Below are 27820 nucleotides of genomic sequence, written 5' to 3'. Positions count from 1 at the left end.
CAACACAAAGGCATCTCAGAAGTAATTAGAACCTCATTTTACTCGTAGTTACATAGCAGGATTCTAAGCCGTTATCTCTAGAGTCATCTCAGAGTAGGCTAGGTTTTTTTTCTAGAACCTCTTGGGGTTCATATTAGGTAGACCATGCCGAAAAGTGTTTTTATTTCGGTCTCATCGGTGGATGCAGCATCCCCATGTCTCTAAAATTTACTTTTCAAATTTCTTATGTAAATATTTGTGCAGTTAACTATAATTTTCAAAACACTTCTGTCTAAGAAAAGATCTGATAACCTGTTTTCACAAACCGTTGTTGAATGCTCGCATTTTTGAAAATGAGTTATTCTCTGACCTTATTCCCACGTTTCTGTTAGGAAAAGGCTTAGACCATTTTGTTTTACTGTTCTTTCTAGCATGACAGGAACCACTAGAATCACCGTCGTTATTATCATATTCATCTGCATACTGTTCAGTTTCGGTATTATAATCGCCTTCCATTAGTTGATCGTCTTCATTTGTATCAGATTCTTCAGAATCAAATATGTCGTTTTCATTACTGTCTACATCATCACCTTCGAATCACATAACCCACACGTTTATGAGAATCAATTCGGAAAATTATACGGCGTACTGAAGACTGTGTAAGTAATCGCATTAGTTAACGGAGTTCTTAATATCAGATTAACAAAAATCAGATATTGTACTGGTTCTTACAAAGAATTTAGTGCGAAATATGTTTAAAAAGAGACACCTACCTTACGAAACAGTTACGTACCGGTAGTTAGGTACGAGGTGGACGGTCGTATCTCAGCTCACTAATGCTATCAGTTTCGCTGTTCAACTGACGTTAAGTTTTAACAGAGCTTCAATAATCAATCAATTTGAAATGTACTAAGCAAGGGAACGCTGCAACTTTAAACATAGCGAAAATAACTGCAACCTAAAATCACCGTGACAAATGTTCCCCACGCCCACACTCCAGGCTTAAGCCAGCGCTCATTCAAACACAGCATATCACAAGTTCGAACTTCACTCCGTAATTAGAAACACACCCTTAACTTATTTTAAGAGTGTAACAGCTGGAATATATACAATGTATCATTGAAATAACCTGTTCAAATATACATAATAGAAGTCGTAATAAAGAAAAATATTGCTCTACCCAAGGGAGCATTTTGAATAAATGGAACGTAGCCGTCACTTCATCCCTTGAACGTTTACTTTATCTTATCATGTGGCCGTATATTTGTGGAAATTAGATAGGAATAAAAAATAAAAATAATACCTTATGTAAAAAATCGTAACTGCTTTCGTTAACATTTTGGGCACTATTTGGGAATTTATGCCATTTGCAGTAAATGTGCGGTAATGACAGCTAATATAACATCTTTGCTGACGCTACTGCATGGTTGATGTTTTCGGCGGAAGACTTAATCTCATCGGGAATTTGTTGAGCATATTTGTCTGTTAGGACAAAATAATTGTTACGTGTTGTAGCCAATCCGTTGATTTTCTTGCGTGACTTCATATATTATATGATGGATGACACGACTGTAGGTGAGCGTCACTCGTGAATATGTCTCTTATAAATTGCGGCATTTCGATCGTACGAACTTAGTTTTGCCAGATGGAATGAAATATATTTCTTTGTTGTTTGGCATTTATAGTAGCAGTGGCTGATTTTTATTTTGCAGCAGGACTATCGGTCTGTCTTCAGACAGCGATCGATTCCCTTATTGGCGTGTAAAACCATTGTTAGCTATTGCTGTGTTAGCTAGTCCCCTCCCGTCCCCCCCCCCCCCCCCCCCCTTTCAGAATCTTCGTTTGACCATGTTGCTATCTGTAATGCTTCCTGCCCCTCAAACAGTTCTCTCCAAACAGTATAGACCTTATAAATTTTTTCACTCTCTGGTATTAACCCAACATGATAAGTCACCCAATACAAGCACTACTGCATGACGGTCCATATGAAAATATCGTGTACACAATTTGAGTCAATGAGACTCTCCTGAACCCTCCCACTTCAGAACGCCCTGACATTTGGCTCTCTTAGAGAAATAGCTATTTGCCTTTTTCACCGCAGATTACTAGAAAGATATTTCAGTTATGGTTGTTGTCCTACTGATTTACAACTGGCCAAACTCATATGTTATGACGTGGTTGTTGTACTTTCATATAAATTACACCGTAAATATGAGATGAAGCCAACTGCAACAAAACTTTGGATGATGTTCAGTAATATTTTCTGAGTACAAATGGCCATGGACTGGTGCCTCATTATAGAATAATCAAGTAATTGATTTATTCGGTTTTTTACTCCAGTTAACTTTGTTTCTATGGAAATACCTCCACAACAGTGAAAAAAAATGCGATATGCAACCACAAAAACTTTGCAGTGAGCCACTGGAGCCAACACATCCCGTGTTCCAAAATAAGCAGAAAATATCCTGAGCAATTTCCAAAATTTTGGCTGTGTTTATATAAATATACAGCGTGTAAATGTTATGTTGCCGTCAAGTAGTCCACTTATCTTTAAAATAATACTATCACCTACCAATAACCTTGCAGACTTGCTGATGTCGTATTTTGTCGTATCTATAAATTTGAAGCTGCAGCAGTCCTATAAAATTCCTCCAGACATTCATTTCGAATCATAAATCCTAGTCTAGAATGATGATGAACTGCTCCTTACTTAATAGTAAATTAAACTGTTATTTGTAATATTACAATCTCCTAATGAAGAAATACACCAGTCTTTGACCCCCGTGAGTCAGGAGATTGAACCAAGTTTAACATACTTATTCATGCTCATTTTAGCATAGAAGCAACATGTTTATTTTTGTTTTTATTTATTTATTTATTTATCCATCCGTAGACAAATAGTTTATGAATGTCGTCCAAAAGTACATGTAAATTTATGGGAAACAATCAGTGCAAAAGGAACATACAAGATTTTACATTAAGTAGTACAAAGAATAGTACCAAAAAAAATTGTACGAAAAATGTACAAAGAATAATACTTGATCATGCAAGACCCAGTAACACAATGTTTTATACATGTATACTAACAGTATTGTAACTGCATGGTCTGTTTGCCCTAAGGCTTTACTTTTGTCGTCCCTAAACAGGAAGTCCTTGTATTCACTACAATAATCCAGTAAAGATTTTACCACACTCAGCAGCTGTCCATTAGATTTAAAAAATTAACAGAAACTTTATGGGATGGAAGACAGTGTTTTCGGTTTTGCCTTAATATAAACATTGTCAGAATTATTTATTGGCCTAAATAGTCACTTACTGAGTGAAAACATTGTTCAAGTAGAAATTCTTTAAATTCTACTTTAAATCTGTTTTCATCTTCTAATTTTCTAATATTGGCTGGCAGTATGTTGTTGAGTTTTGTACCCATATGGCTTACATGCCTTTGTGTGTGTGTGTGTGTGTGTGTGTGTGTGTGTGTGTTTTTTTTGTTCGCTGAGTATGGAGTGCTGTGCTATTTCGGGTATTGTAGTTATGCAAGCCAGCATTTGTCTGTAAATCTGCAAGGTGGGCTGTAACATATAAAACACATTTGTATATATATGAGGAAGGTATTGTTAGGACTTTATGCTTGGAGAACATAGGTTTGCATTGTCTCTGTTGGTGACTGTATGTTGTTATTTGGGTAGCCCTCTTCTGCAACACAGATTTGTTTTAGATGGCAAGTGGTGGAAACCAAAAATATTATTCTGTATGTTGCAAGAGAATGAAAATAGCCAAAATATGCCCTCCTGTCACCCCTCTGCAGTACAGACATTTGTGATAATTCTAAGAGCAAAACAGGCTGAGTAAAGTTTCTGCACAAGTTTTCATTGCATGATTATTAAAATTAAGATCTTCATCTACATGAATCCCCAGCAATTTTGTTGATGCCACTCTGTCTATGGCCTTGTCACGCAACAACAGACCAAGATTTACATTTTGACATATTTTCCCACACTGCATATAATTTGTTTTATTTGCATTTAATGTCAGCTGGTTTGCATTGAAGCAAGTGTGGACATTCTATATTACTTGATCACTAGTTGTTTGCAGTATTTGCGTTGGTGCACCTATTATCACACTAATGTCATCTGCGAATAGTATGGCGTTTGTTGCTCTATCTGAAGTGTGAAAGTCATTTATGTAGACAAGGAACAATAAGGGACCTAGAATACTGCCTTGCGGCACTCCGATTTCCACTTTTGTTTTGCATCTAATACTAAATTTATTTTGTGGTTGGAGTAATCTTACATGAGTCCTACAATCTGTGTTCTGTTTTGTTGGTGTGATTCAAATCACTTTTTCCCTGTCCTTTGGATACCTAATTCTTCCAATTTTTCTAAAAGAATGCCATGATTGACAGTGTCAAATGCTTTGGAGAGATCTAAATTTATTCCTACTACACTTTTTTTTCAATATTTTTGCTTATTTGTTCAGAGAAGCACATTAGTGCTGTTTCTGTATTTTTACGTGCCTGGAAGCCATGCTGATTTCTATTTAGTAACTTATGGTCACTTAGATATTTGTTGATTCTGTGCTTCATTAATTTTTCTATTATTTTGGAAAATGCTGGAAGGAGGGATATTGGCTGATAGTTTTCTACCTTATGCTTGTCACTGTTTCTGAATAATGGCTTCACTTTTGACATTTTCATCCTTTCTGGAATCATGCCTTCACTAAATGATAGTCTGCCTTCGTAGTGCCAACTAAAAAAACTTGCAATATGACAGCTGAACCCAGAAGGGGATAGGCCTATCCCGTAACTTAAAAACCAAGCTAGGTAACACAAAACTGCAAGACAATAAAATGTGCTGGAAGACTAATGGACAAAGTAATTGATGAATTACAGGAATATTATGGGAAGCCCATTAGAGATAACTGTGACAATTTAGAGAAGATGAAGAGAGCTGTGTGGAGCACTTTCTTTCATTGAATATCGCCCGATGAAAAGCCATGTCAAGCTTTGTATCTACCTCCACCAAACACGTGGTCTAAATATAGGCAAGCTGAATTTTCTGACACCCTTCATGAATTTACACATAAACGTTCTATTCCTTTGGCAGTAATGGAGGCAATCAAACCTATTTACAGAGATTTGGCAAATCCTGAGCTACTAAATAAGTGTTTACATGGGAAGACCCAGAATGTGAATGAGTCCTTCAATAATGTTGTGTTGTGCCTAAAAATGTATCTGTTGGCCTTATGACTCCAAAGTTAGCAGTGTCTGATGCTGTAATAACTTTTAATGGCGGGAACAATGAAAGACTTAAGGTTCTGGAGAAGTTAGCTGTAAAATCTGGACAGAACACAGCTAAAGGAGTGAGGGAACTGGATGAGCTTTGTGTACGTGAAGCAGAGTTAGCTGCTCAGCAAATGATAAAAGAAGCAATAAAGAACAGGAGGAGGCAAGCACTGGGCTGTTGTGGCACGAAGAAGACACAGACTATGGGCCAGGGCAACTCTAGTGCATAAAAGATGCAGAAATGTAAGTCTGTATAAGAATTTGTAATAAAAAAAGTTTTAAACCTCAATATCTCTGAACTACATTTTTTGCAATGAATGACCTGTTTTCTAAAAAAAGTACTTATGGTAGAGACAAGAAATTTTCATAGCATGTCAAGTGTGAGATTCAATACATATGGAACTAGAATAATTAAAATATTCTGAGTTGTTTTGTTTTTATGTTCATTTATTTACAAAATTCTATCATGAAATTGAGTGTTTGAAAAAAAAAGATAACATGCCCCAAAATACTGTTTCAGAATAAATCTAGCTCAGTGTATCTACAAAGGTGTGTTCAGTAATTATGGAAAATTGTAAATTGGTGTCTTAAAAAGTTTTGAAGATAATGGGTCACAAAATTCGATAATTTAACATTGGCGACATGGGACATGCAATGTCCCCTTAGTAAGAACTGTAGCAGAATTAAAATTGTAAACGAATTTCAGTGTGTGTTTTTTGAAGCAAATCTTTTCATATTTAAATTACGTTAGGCCTGCCGATTTCTTTCTTTTTTCTTTTAGAATAATGCAGATTCTAAGAAAGGTGAACAGAGTCATGGCACAAAAAGGAAGAGGGGTATGAACCAACAACAGGAATGCCAAGAAGCCCGCCTTAGAGGTTTAGTTTATATTCAGGAATGAGGGAAAGGGAATGAGAGTCACGGTCGCGTACCGGGTACTAAATGCAACTGCAGAAAAAGGAGGGAGAGAGAATGGATATCTTTCAGAAGTTTTGGAACACGGGAAATTATGACTTGCACAATGCTTACTTTCATGGTTGCATGCAAGCAACCGAAATAAAGAGAAAATCAAAGAAAACTCACAGTCCATCTAGGTAGAGTACAATTATAAGTTAGTCTGTGATGTCATCAAGTGGAAAGCACATTAAAGTTTGTAAGACAGCTCTCTTGAATATCCATGGACTACAAAGAAGTAGGGGTCGCTTCGAATACTTAACATCCAAAATAAAGCAAGGTTGTAAAACTTCCTTAGGAGATGGAAGGGGAAAACACCAGCATCATCGTAAAAAGTATTGGAGTGTAGATATTGAATTTGCCAATACTTTCATAAATAGACTGCCAACATGTACCAGTCATTACAAAAGAGTTGATAGTCCAAATAGGAAATTCATGAGGATGGAGTACAAAATAGAAAGCTGTTATGACCAACACAGAGAAGAATGTGAACAATTACAGAAATTGCTTGTATCCAGTGATAAATTTCGACGGATTTTTGTAGGAGAGCACAACATATCCTTTAAAAACCCTAAAACAGACACTTTCAGCACATACTATTGTCTAATATGCAAGGGGGCCGGGTTTGATTCCCGGCAGGGGATGGGGTGTTATGTGTACTTCATCATCATTGACACACAAGTCGCCACAGTGGCGCCAACTAAAACGACTTGCAATGTGGTGGCCGAGTCCCGAAGGAGATATTCCGGCCAATAAATGCCATATGATCATTTCATTTTACTAAATGACAAGTTGGCTATGTGTGTCAAGGGCCCTGCGATTCGTGTAGCTGCTCATTTTTATTATATAAACTGGCACATCATCTACTCCTACGAAGATTTTAGGTTTCAAGCTTTTTATTACTTTGAACACTTCATGTTCATCTGTTGGATCTATCCTCATGCTACAAGCAGCATTTGGAAATTCAGGTTTTTCTTGGTTTGTAAATTTCGAGCTTAATTTAGTTGTTGCATTTATGAAATAATTGTTGATGTAATTTGGCTAATCTTGTTTTTTAATATTGACATTTTCTGTCCTTTTGAGAATGATATCCTGGTCTTCGCATTTCTCTCCTGTTGCAGTCTTCACAATACTCCATATGGCTTTTGGTTTGTTGTCAGACTGTGTTATTAAGTTGTCATAACTCATAATTTTTGTCTTGGTGATTACTTTTTGATATACTTTCTTGTAATTCTTAACATGTTCTGTGAACTGTGGATCTGTAGATGTCTTCAGTTTTGAATTTAGTCTCTTTAGAGTTCCACAAAAAGTTTTGATGCCAGCTGTGATCCAAGAACTTGGCTTTGTGATGTGATTCTTGACAGCTTCTTTGGAAGGCACATTTCAAAATATCCCATGAAAATTGAAGAGAAAGTGTTATATGCATCATTTGTATTTGTTAGGGACAGCACTTCTGGCCAGGACTCACTAGTTAGGATATTTGTAAATTCTAGACAGTTTTCAGTGGGAAATTTTCTTTTATGAATGCAGTACACTTTTTTCTCAGTGGCTCACTTTTTTCTGCAGTGGCATTGACGGAATTTTGAGGACAAGAGCATTATGGTCTGATAATCCCAAATCAGTATTTGTTACTTCTACTTCTGTGGATTGTACATTTGAAAATATATTATCTATAAAGCTGTTTGTATTATATGTTATTCTTGTAGGTTCGGGTATGTGTGGAAACAGATTCAAACTACATAATAGATTTAGGAATTGATTTTTTAGCCTACTTTCATTCATGAGATTTGTGTTGAAATCCCCACAGACAACTACAGTGGCGCTTTCAGTAAAAAGAATGTTAATCAGTGTTTCTAATTTATTAATGAATATATCTGTGACCCCAGTAGGTGGTCTGTATATTGCTATTACTATGACTTTTCCCTGTATTTCATACAACTGTATAGCTACTGCTTCAAAATGATTTTCCACACTCAATTATTCAGCTTCACACCACCATTTTTGGCATTTTTTCTACAATACTGAATTGCCAACTTATCCAGATGAATATTAATGATACTTAGTCCAAAAGTTCTGCACCAATGCTCCATGGTGCACATGCAGTCATTGTTTGCACCATTCAGTGCTACCTCAAGTTCTATTGATTTATCTCTAAGGCACTGAACATTTAGACTTAAAATCTGCAGTTGACTAGAGTGAGAACTGGTTACAGTTTTATTTACGCTTTGTGCTGTCATATTCGTGCCCGTGATCTGGTAAGATACCAAAAATCCTTGAGAAGGACAGGTTTCCTGCACCTCTCATGAGTGACCTGTACGTTGGGCTCTGGTGAGTTGTTTGTTGCTGCAGTTGGTGCTGCTGCTAATGTACTTAATACTGCCATTTCTGTTGTTGTTGATGTTGATGATGATGGTGGTGATACTTTTTCTGACAATTAAAATGTTGGTACTTCAGGAACACACAATTTCAATAACTTACCAGCAGCCATAAAAAGCGTAACAACCAATGAAATTCAGTGTAAGAGAAGCCTAAAGGATTTATTGGTGGCCAACTCCATTGACGAATTTCTCAGTAGAACCAACAGATTTTGTGTGTGTGTGTGTGTGTGTGTGTGTGTGAGAGAGAGAGAGAGAGAGAGAGAGAGAGAGAGAACTTGGAGTCTTCTCATTTTTGTCTAAAATATATTTGGATGATGAGGAACTGTAGTTTTCTTGTCATTGAAATTGCTGTCCACTGGTCTTTCTGTTAACATTTCATCTTTTTTTAATGCTTTGCTGGTGCTGATGATGGTTCTAATACTTTTACCTTTTTTTGAAGTGTTTTTGTTATGGAGTCTGGTGATGGCGATGCAATTTTCATTTTGGTTTTGAATTTATTTTGGTGGTTTTTTATTTCCTTGATTATCGGGTTTGCCAGATATACTTTCCCCAAGCCATTCAGGTGAAGTCTGTGTTGTGTGTGGAATCTACGTCCAATATTGCTTTATCAAGAAATTTCATGTTTTTAAAATGCCTGCAGATTTTTGCAAACTGATTGTTTGCACTTTTTATTTCCTTATTAACACATGAGCATCTTACAAGATCATAGCAATGTGGAATATTGACCATTGCTACGTGTGTGTGTGTGTGTGTGTGTGTGTGTGTGTGTGAGTGAGGTTTCTCAGACACTGTTTAAGATGGCGCGTTGCATTCACTGTTTCATTTTTGTAGACATCATTTGCGCCTCCCAGAAGTACAACAAAATCTTTACCGTGCAGATTTTTTTTCATCTGTGGATACAGTAATTTTTTAAATTTTGCCAAGTGGGGCTCTCGGTTTCACTATACCACACGAATATGTTTTAGTTGTCCACGTCCATGGCTGTCTGAAGGCACAAACAGTTTCCTGTTATTGGAGTTCACAAAGTGGGAATGGTTTCATATTGTTTTACTAAGCACTGCGGCTCGATTTTGGGTCGGCACAATTAGAATGACCTCATTCACGATTGTTTGCATCAGTAAATTTTCTTCTCTTACCTTATTCAGTGGCTTTTTGCTTTTCCCATTGTTCATGTGAACTGTATGTTACCTTTTCACTATCGGTGGTTGAAAGTACTTTAAATGTATTTTCGTGCACAAAGATTATGTAAATTTCACAGGTTTTCTGATTTTGCACTTCACATTTGACCAGTTTTCCATAACGGACGAACTATCTCGTGCTAGTTTTAGCATGTTCAGCTCAGTATTTTCTTGTTATATTTTCGAAATATACGTTTTCAAACTCTCGAAGAAAACTATTATATTTGTTAATGAAATATGTTTGAGTATTCCTTGCCAAAGAATCAGAAAAGGTAGTCAAAACATGGGAAATTATAGTCACAACATTGTCTGCAGAAAATTTTCACTGCATAACAAAGTATCACATTAGCAGTGCAAAAGCATATTGAAAGGAATGTTGTGACCCAAAATTAAAGCTGCAAGATAGAGGCAAAGAAGAAATTGTTGCTATGTGACTAAAGAAATAAAAATGTAGAAAGACAAGCATGAAAACTTGCAGTCATCCAAAATGCTCAATTTTCGCCAGGGAAGTCTGTTGTAATGTACTATGTATGTAATGGACTATACCATTACTAATCTTGAAAAGAGTTCTGATAGCAAAATCAGGCATCCAGCCATAGGAAGAAAGAAAATAGCATGTCTTCATTGATACTATGAAACATATTGAGTGTCAAAGTGGAAACAAAAAAGAGAACCTGCAGAAATAGGATTCTCCAGTTCTTAATGCAGATTCGCAGGTATGTGCCATAGTGTCTGGAAGTCATAGCTGTATAGAACCACAGTGGTTCAAGTAGCTTGCTGACAATTATGGTCATGGGATTGCAACATGGATCAGTGACACAATAGCTGGAACAGTGATGGCATTTGTTAAGCTTTGTGTTCCCTTGTATGAAATCAGGAAACTCTTTGACTTGCCTGAAGTCAGTACTTACAATTACTTTATTGTGTCGTTTGGAAGAGTAAATGACTTATTCAAAAACTTCAAAAGCCGCTGATAAATTAAGAAAGTGTTTAGGACACTTGACTCGCTCTGATGTCTTATTGATGACCATCTCCCTCTGATACGACATATCTCTGTTATCTTATGTACACAAAGAGAGAAATGTTGCAAACATATTGTTGTTGAAAATTGTTATATCCGAGCCCGCTGCCAAAAGGTTGGCAGCATCAAAGTCTGGACGCCGTCCGCATAAGCAGCGCCAGCGAGACAGCAAATCGCCGCAAGTCTGCGCGCGCCACCGCTGGCTTCTAGGTTCTTAAGCGCTGGAGTCGCGAGCGCTAGGACAGTTCTGTATTCGCCGCTCAGTTGTATACTCGCCACCGAATTGTGTACTTGCTAGTCAGTCGTGCGTTCATCGCAGCAGAGTTGTTGTTTGTCGTCAGCCGACGCTGACCTAGCCGCTCCGACTCGAACTAGACAGATTTCTGTAGACACGGAGTTCACTATTGTGTGTGCTGTATCTTCGTTAATAAAGATAAGTACCGACTTTTATTTAATCAGAGTGTTTGGGTTTTCATCTTTCTGTTTCACTGTTCCAGCGGACCGGTCGGCCCGCTATTAAAAGTGTGGCAGTGACTTCGTAAGCCGTTTCTACAGCGAATTGTTTGTCGCTACGAACACCGCCACAAAAAAAATATGCACACAATATGAAAATATAGAAATTATTGATCTTAGTGGTATAGGGTGTATATTCCACACTACACATGGACTACACTTAAATGGGCTAGGGAAGCAGCTTTTGGTGGGAAAAAATAAGCAAATATTTTATGAAGAAATCTGAGATAAGATGTAGAGCAACAAAGAAATTAGCTCCATTGTCATACCTTCTCCATTCATCAATACAGCTTCTCCTTTCACCAATAGAGCAGTCATCTCTCTTTTACACAGAAGTGGTGCACAGCTCATTGGTAAGAAAGACTCTGATACCAACAGTGCAGAAGTAGACTCCAAGCTCCACACACACAATGTTTTATGGACAAATGCTTACCAGAGAAGAATGATATTAGTGATGTGATAAAAATACCCCTCGGCAATTCAAATGTTATGTGAAAATTGGAACTCATTATCATTTAAATTATAACAACAGAGGTTTTTGTTTGCAAACAAAATATCATATCATCATTGCAAAGTTTTAAATGTAGAGGTTTTGTTGAATGCAGAACTCAGTTTCATTAGTATTCTGTGCATTACAGAGCACTGGCTAAAGACTGACCAAATTCTCTTTTTCTTTGCTGGGTCATATACTGGCGAATTATTTCTATAGAAACAGTTATAAAAGTGTAGGTACTCATGTTTCACCAAACACTGGTTAAAATATGAATCTGTTAATAAATTTCAGCATCTTAATGCAGAAAGGAACTTCTGGCTGATACTCATTAAGCTCAGTGATACCAGTACAGTTGTAACACGTATCTAATGCTCCGTAAAATGTAAAGTTTGACTCATTCCTGAATAAGCTTGTATATGTACTAAACTGGATTATTCTGGACAAGAAATCGGTAGTACTGTTTGGAGACTTGAACAGAGATTTTATTGGAACCAGCAAAAGAAAAGAACTATCACTCAACCTTAGGGATACTTTCAACTTGAAGCAGATTGTAAGAACCTAAACAAGAATTATGGAAACTACTACTACTGCCCTGGATCAGATATTTGTGAATACAACCTGTACTGCAAAATTTGTAAATACAAGTCTTATTAATCATAAAACTCAAGTTGTTACCTTCCCAAGCTACTCACTGCCCACCCAAAACTATAAAAGAAATGCAACAGCGAGAAAGTTCAGTATATATAATGTAGAAACCTTCAACTGTATTACCACGAGCAAGATGGGAATAAGTTTTGCATAAAGATGACACCAACTAAAAGTTTGAGATATTCTCTAGCAACTTTAGTGATTACTATGAAATTGCTTTCCAGCTCAAAACACAGTTGATAAGAGGCACAACTAAAGAAGCAAAGAGATGGTTGGTAAATGTATCAGAATCACAAATGGCAGGAGAAAGAAATCCCACAAATACAGAAAAAAATAGTGACATATCCCCTCCAAGGAACACTTACTATCAGAAATATGTTCAGGTGTACAGGAGAGTAATAAGCCAGACAAAATACCATTCTGAACCTTGAGAGCAAGGGTGTTATTGTTCCGTAACATATTGCAAATCTTTTCAGGTGTTACTATGTAGATATTACATAAAATTTAATTGAGACAAAGGAGATAGTAGAAACAAACTACACTCTTCTTCCTCACCAGTCTATATATTTGAAATAGTACCAGATGAAATATCCATGATGCATCAACTGGAATTGATATTAATCCAGATTACATCATAACACATTATATTACATTTCAGTGCATCTTGCTGATATTGTCCATTTTTCTGACAGGCACATTTCCAGACTGTAAAAATTGTTAAAGTTGTCCTTATTCATAAGAAAGGGAGCGAATGAAGTATAGAAAACTGTCATTATCAGGGTTTAGCAAAATCATACAAAAAGGAATTTATCATTGGGTAATGAAATTTCTGGACAAAAGCAAAATTCTCACTGATACTCAACATGGATTCAGAAAAACAAATAGAGGTGTAGTGACATCTTCGATTTAATGTAAAATGCCGTAGAAACAGTGCACAAAAACAAAATGCCATTGGCATTCCTTTAGACTTATTTAAAGCCTTCAATGTTCCTGAGTGCAACATAGTGTTGGAGAAGCTCAATATAAAGGTGTCCTAGGAGTAATGGTCAGTATTCAGAGATACAACAGGAATGATTATTCAAAGCAAAATAGTCTAGTAATCATAAGCTCTAAATGCATACCTTAAGAGTTATGAGCACTTCATCTTTGATACTGTGAAACAAGTTTCATTTACTGCAACTTTGCTTTCCATACTTTGGGAGGAGGTTCTGTGGGCCAAAACAAGAAAAAAAGTGTCAAGTAAACATGGAGTTTAAAATGCACACTTCGAGATCTGTGAACACTTACCCTGTAGAAGGGATGTGTTTCACAGAAGAGAAGCAAGTGGATGAAAAACACACTTAATGTTGTAACTGTTGAGGGTCTTTCTGATTCTTGAAGACATGCTGTCAGAATGTGGCAAGAAGATCATTGCAGTTGCCTCCAAGTCATTATTCATCCCTTCACATTGACCATAATGAATTATGCACCTGTTTATCAGAATGACCCTTCTGGAGAACCCCAAGAAGGCTTCTCTCTCTTTTGTGAGTACATGCTTGGCCATCACAGGACCCTGGCTGTTGCAGTGCTGCTTCCTTTTCTTTTCTTTAAATCTATCCGTCAATTATTCTTTTTCCCCATCTGCCTTTGAATTGGATGGTATTATTCTTGGTGCTGATTGTACTTGGATTTGGTTTGTGATTTTGAACACTCATATTCTTCCCTTCCAGCACACTACAACTTTTCATTTTTAACTAAATAGCCCCTCTAGTTGGGTATGACCTGCTGTTTCTTTTCCAGATTGTGCAGAAGTGTGGACTGTATGGGGAAGGTTGTCCAACACGACATATATTCACATTTATGCCTTTCTTGCTTTGTACCCTTCCATTCTTGTGAACATTCTACACCATAATCCAGCATGTGATAGCCATTGTGTGTGTGTGTGTGTGTGTGTGTGGGGGGGGGGGGGGGGGGGGGGGGTCAAGTACCTGCGCAGTGGTACAGTGGTAGCCCCCTGACTCTGCAGAGCTTGCACTGTTGGTGCCTTAGCTGGAAACTCCCCATGCATGCCTATCAGTATGTGCCTGCCATGTCTGGTGCAAGAAGACTCCAAGCAATAGTTTATTGGCCAGGTAACCATTGTTGTAGGTGGTGACACCCCTGGGGAGAGCCCTCATTCAGAGTTAAATTCTCTTCTGCTGGTGGCTGCACAGCCCCAGTAATCTCTTCTGTAGGTAAGACTTATTGCAACACAGAGAAATGTGACCCCCAAAATGTTTCCTTCCCTGGCTACTCTGTGGGAGGAAGAAGAAATATTGCCCCCCGTACTTACTTGTTCAAGGATCAATGAGAATTTTTTATTTTTTTAAATTTTTTTTTTACTAAAAATCCACTGTTCTTTGTTGACCACCTCAAGGACAGGTTTGGGGAAGAAGTAGCAATTTAAAAAATGAAAAGTGGCTCCTTTCCGATTAAAATGGCCTCCCTTGATCAGTCATGGGTACCGCTCACCTGTTACAAGCTGGGTGACATTCTTGTAACTGTAACTCCATAACAGTCTCAGTATGGTATAAGGTATCATCTTCCACTGCGATCTCATTTTGCAGGCGGATGGCAAGTTGGTTGTCAGTTTCGCGTGACAGGATGTGCATTTTGTCTGTCATGTCCAGCTGGAACCAAATAAAATAGGGTTGATATTGGAGCCTTCATCTTAGTCTTTGAAGATGACTCACTACCTGGAAAGTTCAAGGTGATTGTGTATCAATGCAATGTGGAGCCATATACACCCCCCCCCCTCCCCCCCTCTCTCTCATGTGCTGCTACAAATGCAAGTGTGTCAGGCACATGTCTTCAATTTGCAGCAGCAGTCCCATCTGTAAGGATTGTGGACGTCGGTTGCACATGAATGCTCTTTGTGCCCCTCTGGACTACACCATCTTCCAAAGGAAAAAGAAAATCAAAGAGTTCAAGGCTCTTGGTCGAATTACATATGAAGAGGCCAAGAAGAAATATGGTCATCTCCATCCTACATACATGTCCGTGTTGTCTGCCAAGCCCTTGGGGTCACTAAACTGCATCTGCTTTCCAGGTAGGTTTGGGCCATCCTCTTCCTGCTTCCCTGGCTCCACCTTTGGGAGTGTTGACTTCTTGCCCACCGGGGACGTGAGTCTGCATCCCCCGGCAGGAGGAGCAGTGCCCTACTCCAGCATTTTTTACCAGGAAGGAGTCAGTTGGGACACTATCTCTCCATGAATCTGCTTATCTACAACCAGACGCCAACCAGCACGGGCCACAAATTGTAGGACATTGCATTGCTCATCTGTCGCAGAACCTGTGGCAGACAAACCTTCACAGACATTGAAATCATGTAAGGGGAAAGAGGACAAGAAGCAGTCCTCCAAATAGGCGGTTCCGGTGGCCCCCGTGTCGCACATTATGCCTCTTTATTTGGGATGGTGTCCCTAGTGGCCCCTGCCCACTCCACATCCTCCCCTCCCCCCTCCCTGCCACCATCTTCCAACCCGCCCCTCCCCCCCCCTCCACACACACACACACACACACACACACACACACACACACACACACTCTCACACTCACACACTCACTCACTCACTGTGGTTTGGAACCAATGTATAATGTCTCCACAAGATACTGATAACAAGATCCTCCAGCAGAACTGTAGCAGTTTTGCCACTACCTGGGTGAGTTACGATGTCTCACATGAATTTCCCCCATTTTTTTTCGCATCCTCCTCCAGGAAACTTGGTTCCCAGCAATGCAGACCCCTGCCCTCCGCAGCTGTCACTGCAAAGTTTTCACGATCCGGGATACTGAATGGCACACCCTCTGTACACCAAATAAACTCCGTGTTATCAAGGAGACAACAAATGTGTGGTGGTCATCCATGCGAACCACTCGCAGGGAATCTGTTGTCCTTTGCCGGCTCCGCATCGGCCTTACGTGGCTAAGACATGGTCACGTCCTCCGTCACAAGGACCCACCTCGGTGTCGCTGTGGCTCCCCTATGACTGTTGTTTACATCTTGTTTGACTGTCCACTTTTAGCCAGTCTGCATCAGAATTTTACGCTTCCCAGCACCCTGCTTATGGTGTTGGGCGACAATGCCTCAACAGCAGATTTAGTTTTACGCTTTATTCTTGAGGGTTTTTTTATTGTGCCATCTAAGGGTGGGCGTCTGGCCTTCTTTCCAAGGCCTTCACCTTGCCTCCATTTTAATTCTCTGTCACCCTTTCATTGCATTTGTTTGTCTTGGTGTTCCTCTTTTCTTTGAGTGCCTCATCAGCAGATTTAGTTGTACGCTTTATTCTTGAGGATTTTTTTATTGTACCATCTATGGGTGGGTGTCTAGCCTTCCTCCACCTTCCCTCCATTTTAATTCTCTGTCACCCTTTCATTGCATTTGTTTGTCTTGGTGTTCCTCTTTTCTTTGAGTGCCTCATCAGCAGATTTAGTTGTACACTTTATTCTTGAGGTTTTTTTTATTGTACCATCTATGGGTGGGTGTCTGGCCTTCCTCCACCTTCCCTCCATTTTAATTCTCTGTCACCCTTTCATTGCATTTGTTTGTCTTGGTGTTCCTCTTTTCTTTGAGTGCCTCATCAGCAGATTTAGTTTTACGCTTTATTCTTGAGGGTTTTTTTATTGTGCCATCTAAGGGTGGGCGTCTGGCCTTCTTTCCAAGGCCTTCACCTTCCCTCCATTTTAATTCTCTGTCACCCTTTCATTGCATTTGTTTGTCTTGGTGTTCCTCTTTTCTTTGAGTGCCTCATCAGCAGATTTAGTTGTACGCTTTATTCTTGAGGATTTTTTTATTGTACCATCTATGGGTGGGTGTCTAGCCTTCCTCCACCTTCCCTCCATTTTAATTCTCTGTCACCCTTTCATTGCATTTGTTTGTCTTGGTGTTCCTCTTTTCTTTGAGTGCCTCATCAGCAGATTTAGTTGTACACTTTATTCTTGAGGTTTTTTTTATTGTACCATCTATGGGTGGGTGTCTGGCCTTCCTCCACCTTCCCTCCATTTTAATTCTCTGTCACCCTTTCATTGCATTTGTTTGTCTTGGTGTTCCTCTTTTCTTTGAGTGCCTCATCAGCAGATTTAGTTGTACGCTTTATTCTTGAGGTTTTTTTTATTGTACCATCTATGGGTGGGTGTCTGGCCTTCCTCCACCTTCCCTCCATTTTAATTCTCTGTCACCCTTTCATTGCATTTGTTTGTCTTGGTGTTCCTCTTTTCTTTGAGTGCCTCATCAGCAGATTTAGTTGTACGCTTTATTCTTGAGGTTTTTTTTTATTGTACCATCTATGGGTGGGTGTCTGGCCTTCCTCCACCTTCCCTCCATTTTAATTCTCTGTCACCCTTTCATTGCATTTGTTTGTCTTGGTGTTCATCTTTTCCTTGAGTGTATTCATCTCACCTTGTTTTTTTGGGCTGGACATTTTAGTGCGTTGCAGAGTGGCTGGCTAATCCTCTTTTATTCTTGTGATCAGCCAGCCCAGACAATCTGCTCTCTGACTTTAGTACCTTTGTCAACTTTTCCTTGTGGTATATGTTTTCCCCTTTTCTTGTTCGTTTCTTTTGTTTTCTCTTTCGTTGTGGTTCCCCATTCGTTTTAACCCCTTTTACTTGCTTGAACTAAATTTGGGTGTTGTCTTACCTAGCACCTTGTTTGCTCCAGGAAAAAAGGGACAGATGCCCTTGTAGTTTTGTCCCTTTACACCCCAAACTAACTAACCAACCAACCAACTAACTGAAGGAAACATGATAGTCACACCTTAATATTCTTTGCAGCCTCAGTAACACCAGGTGGAGCACAGGATGCTGTATACTCTTGTGGCTCTGCGGAGCTTTGATTCTGTCTCATCTTGATTATGGGAGTGAGGTATATGGCTTGGCAACACCTTTCAGCATTGCAGATGCTGCAATCTGTACAACATTGTAGCATCCGACTTGTGACAGTGCCAGTCCTGTGAAAAGCCGACTTGCAGAAGCTGGGATCACCCCCCCCCCCCCTCCCCACCCCATTCTGTCCATCCCCCCACCCCCTACCCTATATATCAAACACCCACAACTGCTGCTCTGCTACACACATCTGAACTACCATGTCCTTTTTGCTGGTAGGGAGGTCCACCTCTCACAACAGAGGCACAGGGCTTGAATTGCGATTGCATTTCATATAGGAGATATATCCTTTGAAAACCTACTACCCCATAGTCATTTCTTATTAAGGAGTAATCGTATATGCCTCCATGGTGTGTAGCCATCTTCAAATCTGCCTTGATCTATGCTTTTTACCAAAAGACAGTTGACCTCATGGCTTTTTGCCACCTGTTCGTGGCCATCCTTGATTCAAATCTAGGTACGGAAGTGCTATGACCTTATGGCTCTATGGTCAGTGGATGAACTAGCTTTGCCTATAAACGTGCAGGGCACGGTGAACTATGCACCCTGCCAAACGGACACAGTGTATTCACTGCAGAATTGATAGCCATTCACTTGAGCCCTCAGCCTTCAATCTTAAACTGCTGAGACAGTTTTACCTCCTGAGTATTCTTCAGGCTATCGGCCGGTGCTACCCTCGACACCCATTGTTTTGTGGCCATATGGGATCTGCTTTGTGACCTGCACCAAACTGGATGGTTGGTTGTTTTTCTCTGGAGCCCAGGTCATATTGGGATCCCAGGGAACGAACATGCTGACCCATTGGCCAAGTTGGCTGACTTAGGAGATGGTGATACAGGAAAAGGACCTTCAGTCCACTCTATGCCATCAATTGTTGGAGACTTCAAATGCATTGGTGTGCCTGGTTGCTCTGAGTAAACTGTGAACAAGAAAGAAGGAGTTCATGACCATGTGGCAGTCTTTCTTTCGTGTTTCTCGCAGTGACTCTACTGTTCTCTGTCAGCTTCGCATTGGCCACATCTGCCTGACCCATGCCCATATCCTCGAAAGTGAGGATCCATCCCACTGCCAGTGTGCTGCCTGTCTGAGGATGTCCCCATCCTGCTGGACTGCCCTAATTTGGCCACCTTAAGGCAAAATGTTGAGGTTGGAGACATGCTGCATCTGGTGCTAGTGGACAGTGATAAAGTGGCTTGTCTGGTTTTATATTTTACATGTCAAGGTAATTTATAGTCCTCTCTTTGTGTTAGGCCACATTAGCCTCATTTGCTGCTTGAGGGATTGGGAGGGTGCTCTGTTGCCTGCTCTGACCCAGGGGACCGTGGCTATCTTTTCTCAGTGGTCAGGCCTAGCTCCTGCCCTTCCCACCTTTTTAATTCTTCTTATTCTTTTACATTTGTCATCAGTTTACTGTCTTGTGATTGTTGTTCTCCTTTCTGAGATCTAACCACTTACCTGTGGTGCTAGTTTTCTTGTGATAATGCTAGTTGGGGAAGCACCAGTTAGATGCAGAAAGTGCATCTCCTGTCACATATCATGTCCCAGAGGTCTCCAGCTGCTTTTCTCTCACTTATACATTCTTCTACCTCTTTGTTTTCTTGATTCTCAGATAAGGTCAGGTTCATTGGGATTTGTCTTCTGTGCCCTTCCTCTCTGGGAACTGTTTCCGGCTCGACACACAAATGATTGAGGGACCGATGACTTTATAGTTTGCTCCCTTTTACCTCACCCATCCATCCTTCCGTTGGAACACTGGTCTTAGGTGTTGCAAATCACCTGGAAGGCTGTCAGAGTCTGAGACTGCATGTGCTCCGTGTACCAGGGAGCATAAGACCCTATAACATTATGATGTCGTTTGGCCTGGAAAAATAACTCTGTATGAGTCGGTTTCCGACAAGTGCTGTCTTCCAGTGTTTTGCAGGCTTTTGTTTTAACCACGTCATCCAGAAATGGTAGCCATCATTTTCCACTTCCTCGATGAACTTAATACTCAAGTGGAGATAATTCTGATGCTAGGAGGAACATAGGTAGTGTTGCCGTTCCACAAAGCCACATCATAAATATGTTGTCAATGTACTGCCAGAAGCAGGAAGGTTGGAAAATTGCTGAGTGCATGTGACGGTCACATTTTCCTAAGCGATGTCTCAACACAGAAGTAAGATATTTAGCCAAACACTAGGTAGTCACTCAAGTGTTACTTAATATGGGGTGAAGAGGGGATCCATCCTTGTGAATTTTCAGTAGCCCACATAGTCCAGGGAGAACAACCTGCTCATGAGGAGCGCTAGATTTTTTCTCCGAATCTTGCCAGTCTGGTCCTCTTCAAGCTTGTGGTACGCTTAGGGAAGGAAAGGCTGTGTCCCATGGAGCTCCTCCAACAGTGGTTTTATACAAGTACAGCAGTCGTACATTTCCTGATCTGCGGACTGACCTTTGCCACCTGACCTCTTCTACCATAAACTCTGGGCATGCTGCAGGAACTGTTATCAGGTGTGGTAGTGGAACACTGTGTGTTTTGGAGAATGGGAGTCTTGACTTCACTGCCTAGACTACAATGGTCTTTAGTGGGTAACCTCCAGGACACCTGCCCCCCTCCCCCTCCCCGAAGTTATATAAGGATTGCTTAGGCATTTATTTCCCTAGAGGCCTCTGGGATCTTTATGGAGTGACTTCAGTTCACATCTACTCATGACAAAATGGGTGTACCAGCAGGTAATAGCTACACCCACCCAACAAGGAGAGTTTGGTTGGTCAGTATGCCTGAGAAGAAGCCTCAGATTTATAGTAATAATACACTAATCTGCCACAACACTTTAATTGTATTCAAGAAAACAGAGGGAACCTTTGAGAAGGCGTAACTTTTTACAAGGCATTAAAGGATATTGCTGGATCCTTTGAAAAAGTATTTAACTACTTCATAATGCCATGTCGAACCAAGAAACTTAAGCTTTTGGGATGCAAGTGCTTGAGTACCCTGTTGTGGTTGACTTACATAACACTGTTAACTTCTGTAAGGGTGGCTATCTGCTCCGTTATAATGGACACAGACCTAAAGAGTTATGTAAAGAGTAGAAAAATAAGGGTATCAAGAACATGGAAATCTATGTGAGGAGAATTAGTGGCACACTGGAAAAAACTGTAACATTTATTGTAATTTTCACCTGAACATATTCTCGTATGCTGTATCCACCTTAAGGTTTGGCAATTTGTTCCCAACCCATTGCGATGCTCCAAATGTCAAAGATTTGTTCTTACCACTAAGATTTGTAACGGGAGGGCTATGAGTGGAAAGTGTAGAGAGTCAATTCTTGAATCAGGCTACTCTTATACACTTCCCCTGAAGTGTATAAGCTGTCCCGGGGTTCACGCAGTGAAGAACAGGAAGTGTGGTGTATATAATGAGAAAAGGAGAACAAAGGAATAGAGTCACTAGGTGCACACCCTATGATGACACCATAAAAGCTTTCAAAGCTATGCAGCCTCCAATGTTTCTTACTTCCTTTGCATTGTCTCTTGAGAAGCCAGTCGCCAAGTGTGATGCCTCCATCACAGATTCAAGTACAAGTATGTACACTTGTCAGTATACTCACTGGGGAAAAGCTACACTTGAAACCGAAATCATCCAGAATCCATAAATGATGGAACTGGAGCCTCAGCCTCATATCACCACCAGAAGCCCATAAAGCCATTCCCTCTGCTCATGCAAATGATTACCCCCATAAGTAAGGAAAAACATCAAATCAAAAGTTGTTCAAATTCAAAGAAAGTGGCAGAAAAATCTTTGGATCAGTTAGCACGTCAGTTAGCAACATCGCTTTCCATTGCTGATGTTATGGTTAATGCCAGGTATCCTTATGGAGAAACCAGAAAACTGGGATCCATCTCACGTTCCCCCTGTTTTCTTAGGTAAGTCACTACAATGGAGGGAATAGGACAAAGACAACCATCACTAATCAATGGCTCCAACAGGGACTTCCCTGTTTCAGTGTATCTTAAATGGATACCAATCACATTTGGAAGAATTGCAGCTCCAGGCTGAGGAGAGACTGTTCTGCACCTACTTACAAGAAACTCATTTGAAAGTCACTGACACACCTCTATTAAGGGGCTACCACCCCTACAGGAAGAACGATGGTACTGGAGACTGGGCTTAGGGTTGAGTGGTTGTTTTTATTGATGACAGATGCCAATCCTTTCCCGTCCCTCATGCCACAACTGTACAAGCAGTTGCATTTGGAATTCTCACACCAGTTAGTATTTTCTTTATATTTTCCACTTCGAGATCCATTGGATGCAAATGTATTAACAGAACTCCTTCGGGCACTCTCCCACCCATTCTTTCTTATGGGTGACTTCAGTGCACACAATGTGCTTTGGGGCACAGGTACCAGTTGCTCCAGGTTTTGAATTATGGAGTGCTGCATCCATACAGAGACAATCTGCCTTTTGAACTCTGGTCAGATGACACACTTTTCTACTGCTGCAGAGTCATCTTCAGCCAATGATGTTCGTTTTTGCTTCCCAGTTATTGCTGACTCAGTTCAGTCGAAGTAGCCACAGATATGCATTTTAGTGACAAATTTCCAGTATGGGTTTGTATGCTGTCATGGATGATGGTCAATAGGGGCTGCGAAGATGGATGGTTCAAAGGGCAAATTGGTTGCGATACCGTCAGCAGACCACCTTTGAACAAAAGGATTGTGCCCAAGAGATGGTTTGCTATGTCACATGTGTGGTCCAACAAGCAGTTGCAGATTCTATTCCCCAGTCCAGCCATCGCCTCAGAAGATGCTTGTGCCTTGGTGGAATGACAAGTGTCACTCGTCCATTGGAGCCAGGCAATGCAGCTTTCGAACACCATCTACCTACAGAAAAATTTCTTCCTTCTTGCAAGAGCACAAGTGAGGCAAGTGATAAAAGAACAGAAGAGGAACTCCAAAAGGAATTTGCAGCTTCCATTAATTGGTCAACTTACACTGTGTAAGTTCAGGTCTCAAAAAGGTGGGTTTCAAGTAAAGGCAGTACACCTCCTCCTATGGCCTTGTTGAAAAATGGAGTCTTGGTGGATGTGTCTAGAGACATGATTTTTTACTGTGAGGGCACTTATGACCTCAGCTGTTTTGCAGAGGTTCTGAGGCTCCACTTCTTGTGTAGAGAAGAGGTCTATAATCTCTCATTCTCCATGTGGAAATTGGAAACAGCTCTGTCCATGGTCAGATACACTGCTGCATGACTGAGTTAGATTCATTATATTGGGCTCTGTCACCTGTGGCCTGGAGCCAAAGGCAAGCTTCTGTCTTACTTCAGTCAGATCTGGTTTGGTAGACAGTGCCCCAAGACTTGGAAGAAGGCAAAATTATTTTGATTATGCAGACCAGACAAGGCGCACACTGGCCCTAACAGTTACTGGAGTGCAGCCCTTACCAGTTTTATGGGTTGAGCGCATGGTCAACAGCTGCCTCACCTTTGCTGCTCCCAGTGCTGTCTCAGGCACTACCTCTCTGCCCTTGATAATGTAATACAGGTTAATGTGATACAGGAATCTCTCTTATGCCTAAATCATTTGGTTAGTATGTCTTTTGACCTCTTATGATTTGGAGGTACAACATACTTCACCAACTTCACAAATGGGCAAATGGGGACTATGTGGATGCCTGCCACCTCTTATCCAATCTTTCCGTGAGGAACAGTGCCATCCACAACTAGAACTCTACATCAGTGATCAGTTATTCATTGTGATGGAGTCTTGTAATTTTCTGGCACTGGTCTTCAATGCCCAGTTGACGTCGTTTCCCCATCTTCGCCAACTTAAACAAATGTTCTGGTCACACCATAATACACTATGCTGCCTCAGTAACACCAACTGGGGTGCAGACTGCTCTACACTCTTGTGGCTCTACAAAGCTCTGATCCTTGGCCATATTAATCATGGGAGTGTGACATGCGGCTTGGCATCACCTTCAGCATTATGGATGCTCGACCTGATACACCACTGTTGGGTCCAGTTGATGACAGTTGCTTTTTGGATCAATGCTGTGAACAGACTACTTGCAGAGGCTGGGGTACCTCCACTACAGTTCGGATGCCAACTGCTGCTCAACTATGCTATACACATTCACTGCTCCTCTGTGCATCAGAACTACCGTGTCTCCTTTCCTGACAGAGAGATCCAGCTCCCACAACAGTGCACCAGAACTGCATCAGGCTATCGACCAGTGCTACCTTCAACAAACATTGGTTGTGGCTGTCCAGGATCTCCTTTCCTACTCCATCAAGCTGGATTGTTGGCTATCTGTGTCAAGGCACCAGGTCACATTGGGATCCCAGAGAATGAACATGCCGATGTGTCAGCCAAGTTGGCTACCAAGATTCCGACTTTGAAGATGGAGGTACCGGAATGGGGACTTCAGTTGACTATGCTATCAATTGTTGGAAGCTTGGAACACAGATTGGTTTGTCCTGGTTTCTCTGAACAAACTGCTTGTTGTGGGGGTGTACTGTTCTGTCGACTTCACATTGGCCACACTTGGATGACCCATGGCCATATCCTATGATGTGAGGATCCACCCTGTTGTTGGTGTGGTGCCCATCTGACAGTGGTTCACATGCTACTGGACTGCCCCAATTTGGCCACCCTGCGGCAAGACCTTAAACTTGCTGAAAAGCTGCCTCTGGTGCTAGCAGACAATGCCATCGAGCTGATCTGGTTTTTCATTTTACCTCCCCCCTGTGGGTCCGGGGATTATAATAGGCCTGTCTTAAGAGACGACTAAAAGGAGCCTCACATGTTTGGGCCTTTATATCATGATCTGCTGTAGGGTTTGACCTCCATTTGTTCAAAATTTTCCCAAAGAGCGAGTCAGTTGGGGAAGAGCACCTTATATGGTGCATAGTGTCCATCACGTGCTGAGACCTGTCGCAGACTTTGTCAGCGTGGATCTGCACTTCCACTCATTCTCCAGTGTTGGGTGAGGTCACCCTCCTGGGTGCATTTTCCTTCATCCTCTGTGCAGTGTTACTTTGTGCACTGTTGACTGTAATTGACATCTTAGTCCATTTGTGCCTGATATCCATCACAATAGCTGGGCCATTGTGGTGGGCCATGTTGCCTGTTGGTTGTACCCGCTTAACCACACAGGAATTGCTCTGCTGATGCCTGTAATGTTAACTCCCCACGTATGCTGAAGAGTAGATGCCCGTCACCCTGGGCCATTTTGACTCCTGGCAATGGCCATCCTGCCAGGGGGCTTTTGCTGCGGCTGGGTGGTGCCCGTGGGAGGGCCCCTGGTCGGAGTGGGTGGCATCAGGGTGGATGGCATGCCATGAAGCATAGCACGTCATCTCTTGCTGGTGGTCAAACACCAGCAGTCTCTAAGTGGTCAAGGTCTAACTTGAGTGCTAAGAAATACGACCCCCCCCTCCCCCGGCTACACCATGGGATGAATGCCAGGCTAAAGTGGCAGTGAAGCTTATTCACCCCTTATGTATGAGAGTGGGTATGGAATCTTTCTTGTCAATGAAACCTCAGTTTTTTGTGGAGCATATAGAGGACAAGTTTGGAGAGGTGGAGGGCTTGTTCAAAATGACTTCAGGGTCGGCGGTCTTGATCAAAACAGCATCCTCTGCCCAGTCACAGGCACTACTAGCCTCTCACAAGTTGGGGGATGTTTCTGTTTCCATCACACCCCATAAAAGCTTAAATATGGTCCAGGGTATCATATTTCACAGGGACCTTCTCTTGCAGTCTGACGATGAGCTGCGCACCAATTTAGAGCAGCGAGGTGTCAATTTCGTCTGGTGCATCCACCCGCATTTGAGGGATAAGCAGGTTGTCACCATTGCCTTCATCTTGGCCTACGAGGGTGACACATTACCCGAGAAGGTCAAGGTGATGGTCTCCTGCTGTGACGTCAAGCCATACATACCCCCCCCCCTCCCCCCCACCCGATGCAGTGCCTTAAGTGCTGGAAGTTTGGTCATATGTCTTCCCTCTGTACTTCCAGTGTCACATGTTGAGATTGTGGACGCCCATCACATCCCAATACTCCATGTGCCTCCCCTCCCATCTGTGTCAACTGTGGAGAGCACCAATCGCCTTGCTCGCTTGACTGCAGGATTCTCCAGAAAGAAAGGAAAATCATGGAGTACGGGACCCTGATCAACACTAAGGCTAAGAGGAAATTTGAACGCCTACACCCTGTACATATGAAATCGTCTTACGCCGCCGCTACAACAGTTCTAGGCCCATCAGCTCCGCCAACCCCAGTCACCTCTCAGAGCCGGAAGCCTACACCTGCCCCGTTGAGGGTGGGGGGCACTTCCCTTCCTGTTGCTCCTTCACCACCTACTTTGGGAGCAACCCCCACCTCCCAACAATCGGGAATATCAGTTCCCACTTCTCTGCCAGAGAAGCGTAAATCTTCTTTGGCTCCTCTCGATAGGTTGGTAGGGGTCTCTTGGGTCACCCCCTTCCCAGGTTTCTGCTAGTGGGAAAGATGACACCCGCCGGTGACTGAAGAGCCTTTTCCAGATGCCAACACCTGGTTGCTGTCTTTTTTGATTTACGAAAGCGTATGACACTACCTGGCGACATCTAATCCTCGCCACATTATACGAGTGGGGTCTAATGGCAAAGGTGAGCAGCAGTTAACAGCTGTTTGTTGACGACACTGTGGTGCATGGGAAGGTGTCATTGTTGAGTGACTGTTGGTGAATACAAGCTACTTAGACAAAATTTCTAGTTGGTTGAATGGCAACTTGTTCTAAATGCAGAAAAATGTGTGTTAATGCATATGAGTAGGAAAAACACGGCATTGGTAATCTGCTGCCTGACGCAGCTACTTCAATTAAATATCTGGCCATAATGTTACAAAGCAATATGAATGGAATGAGTACATAAAGGTGTAGTAGGGAAGGCAAATGGTCAACTTATTGTCAGAGTTTTAAGAAAGTGTAGCTCTCTATAAAGGAGATGACCACATACAGAACTCTAGCGTGACCCATTCTTGGGTATTGATTAAGTGTTTGGGAACCCCACCATGTCGGATTAAAAGAAGACACTGAAACAATTGAGAGACGAGCCATTAGATTTGTTACTGTATAGGCTCAGTGATCACATTACTGATAGGCTCAGTGATCATGTGAGTACCATGGAGATTATTCATGAATTGAAATGCGATTCCCTGGAGGGAAGACAATGTTAGGCATTTGAAACTGACTGCACAATGATGGTACTATCCCATCTTACATTTTATATAAGGACCTTGAAGATAAGAGAAATTTGGGCTTGTATGGGGTAAATATATTTGTGAGTGGAACAGGAAAGGAAATGACTAGTAGTGGCACACTCCACCATGCACCATACAGTGGCGAAGTACATATATAGATATAGATAAGTTCACTTTTCCAGCTGCTTCATTTTTCACTTTCAGTGCAGTCCTTCAGTCGTTCACTCAAAATCTTCCCCGCAACGGA

General features: G+C 41.3%; 1 protein-coding gene across 4 annotated transcripts in view; it reads left to right on the top strand.

Moving 5' to 3' along the window:
- The first annotated feature begins 1399 nt into the window (after positions 1-1399).
- The window catches only part of LOC126467730 (uncharacterized), a 216203-nt gene continuing 189782 nt past the window's right edge, over positions 1400-27820 (top strand). For all 4 annotated transcript variants that reach the window (XM_050096491.1, XM_050096490.1, XM_050096489.1 and 1 more), the window contains exon 1: positions 1400-1554. In XM_050096491.1, coding sequence (XP_049952448.1) covers positions 1533-1554 — 22 coding nt within the window. In that variant the 5' untranslated portion in view covers positions 1400-1532. The remainder of the gene's footprint in view (positions 1555-27820) is intronic.

This window comes from Schistocerca serialis, chromosome 1 (genome assembly GCF_023864345.2).
Source record: "Schistocerca serialis cubense isolate TAMUIC-IGC-003099 chromosome 1, iqSchSeri2.2, whole genome shotgun sequence".
NCBI lineage: Eukaryota > Metazoa > Arthropoda > Insecta > Orthoptera > Acrididae > Schistocerca > Schistocerca serialis.
The sequence above is the reverse complement of the archived record's forward strand: the minus strand, read 5'-3'. Positions and strand labels throughout refer to the sequence as shown.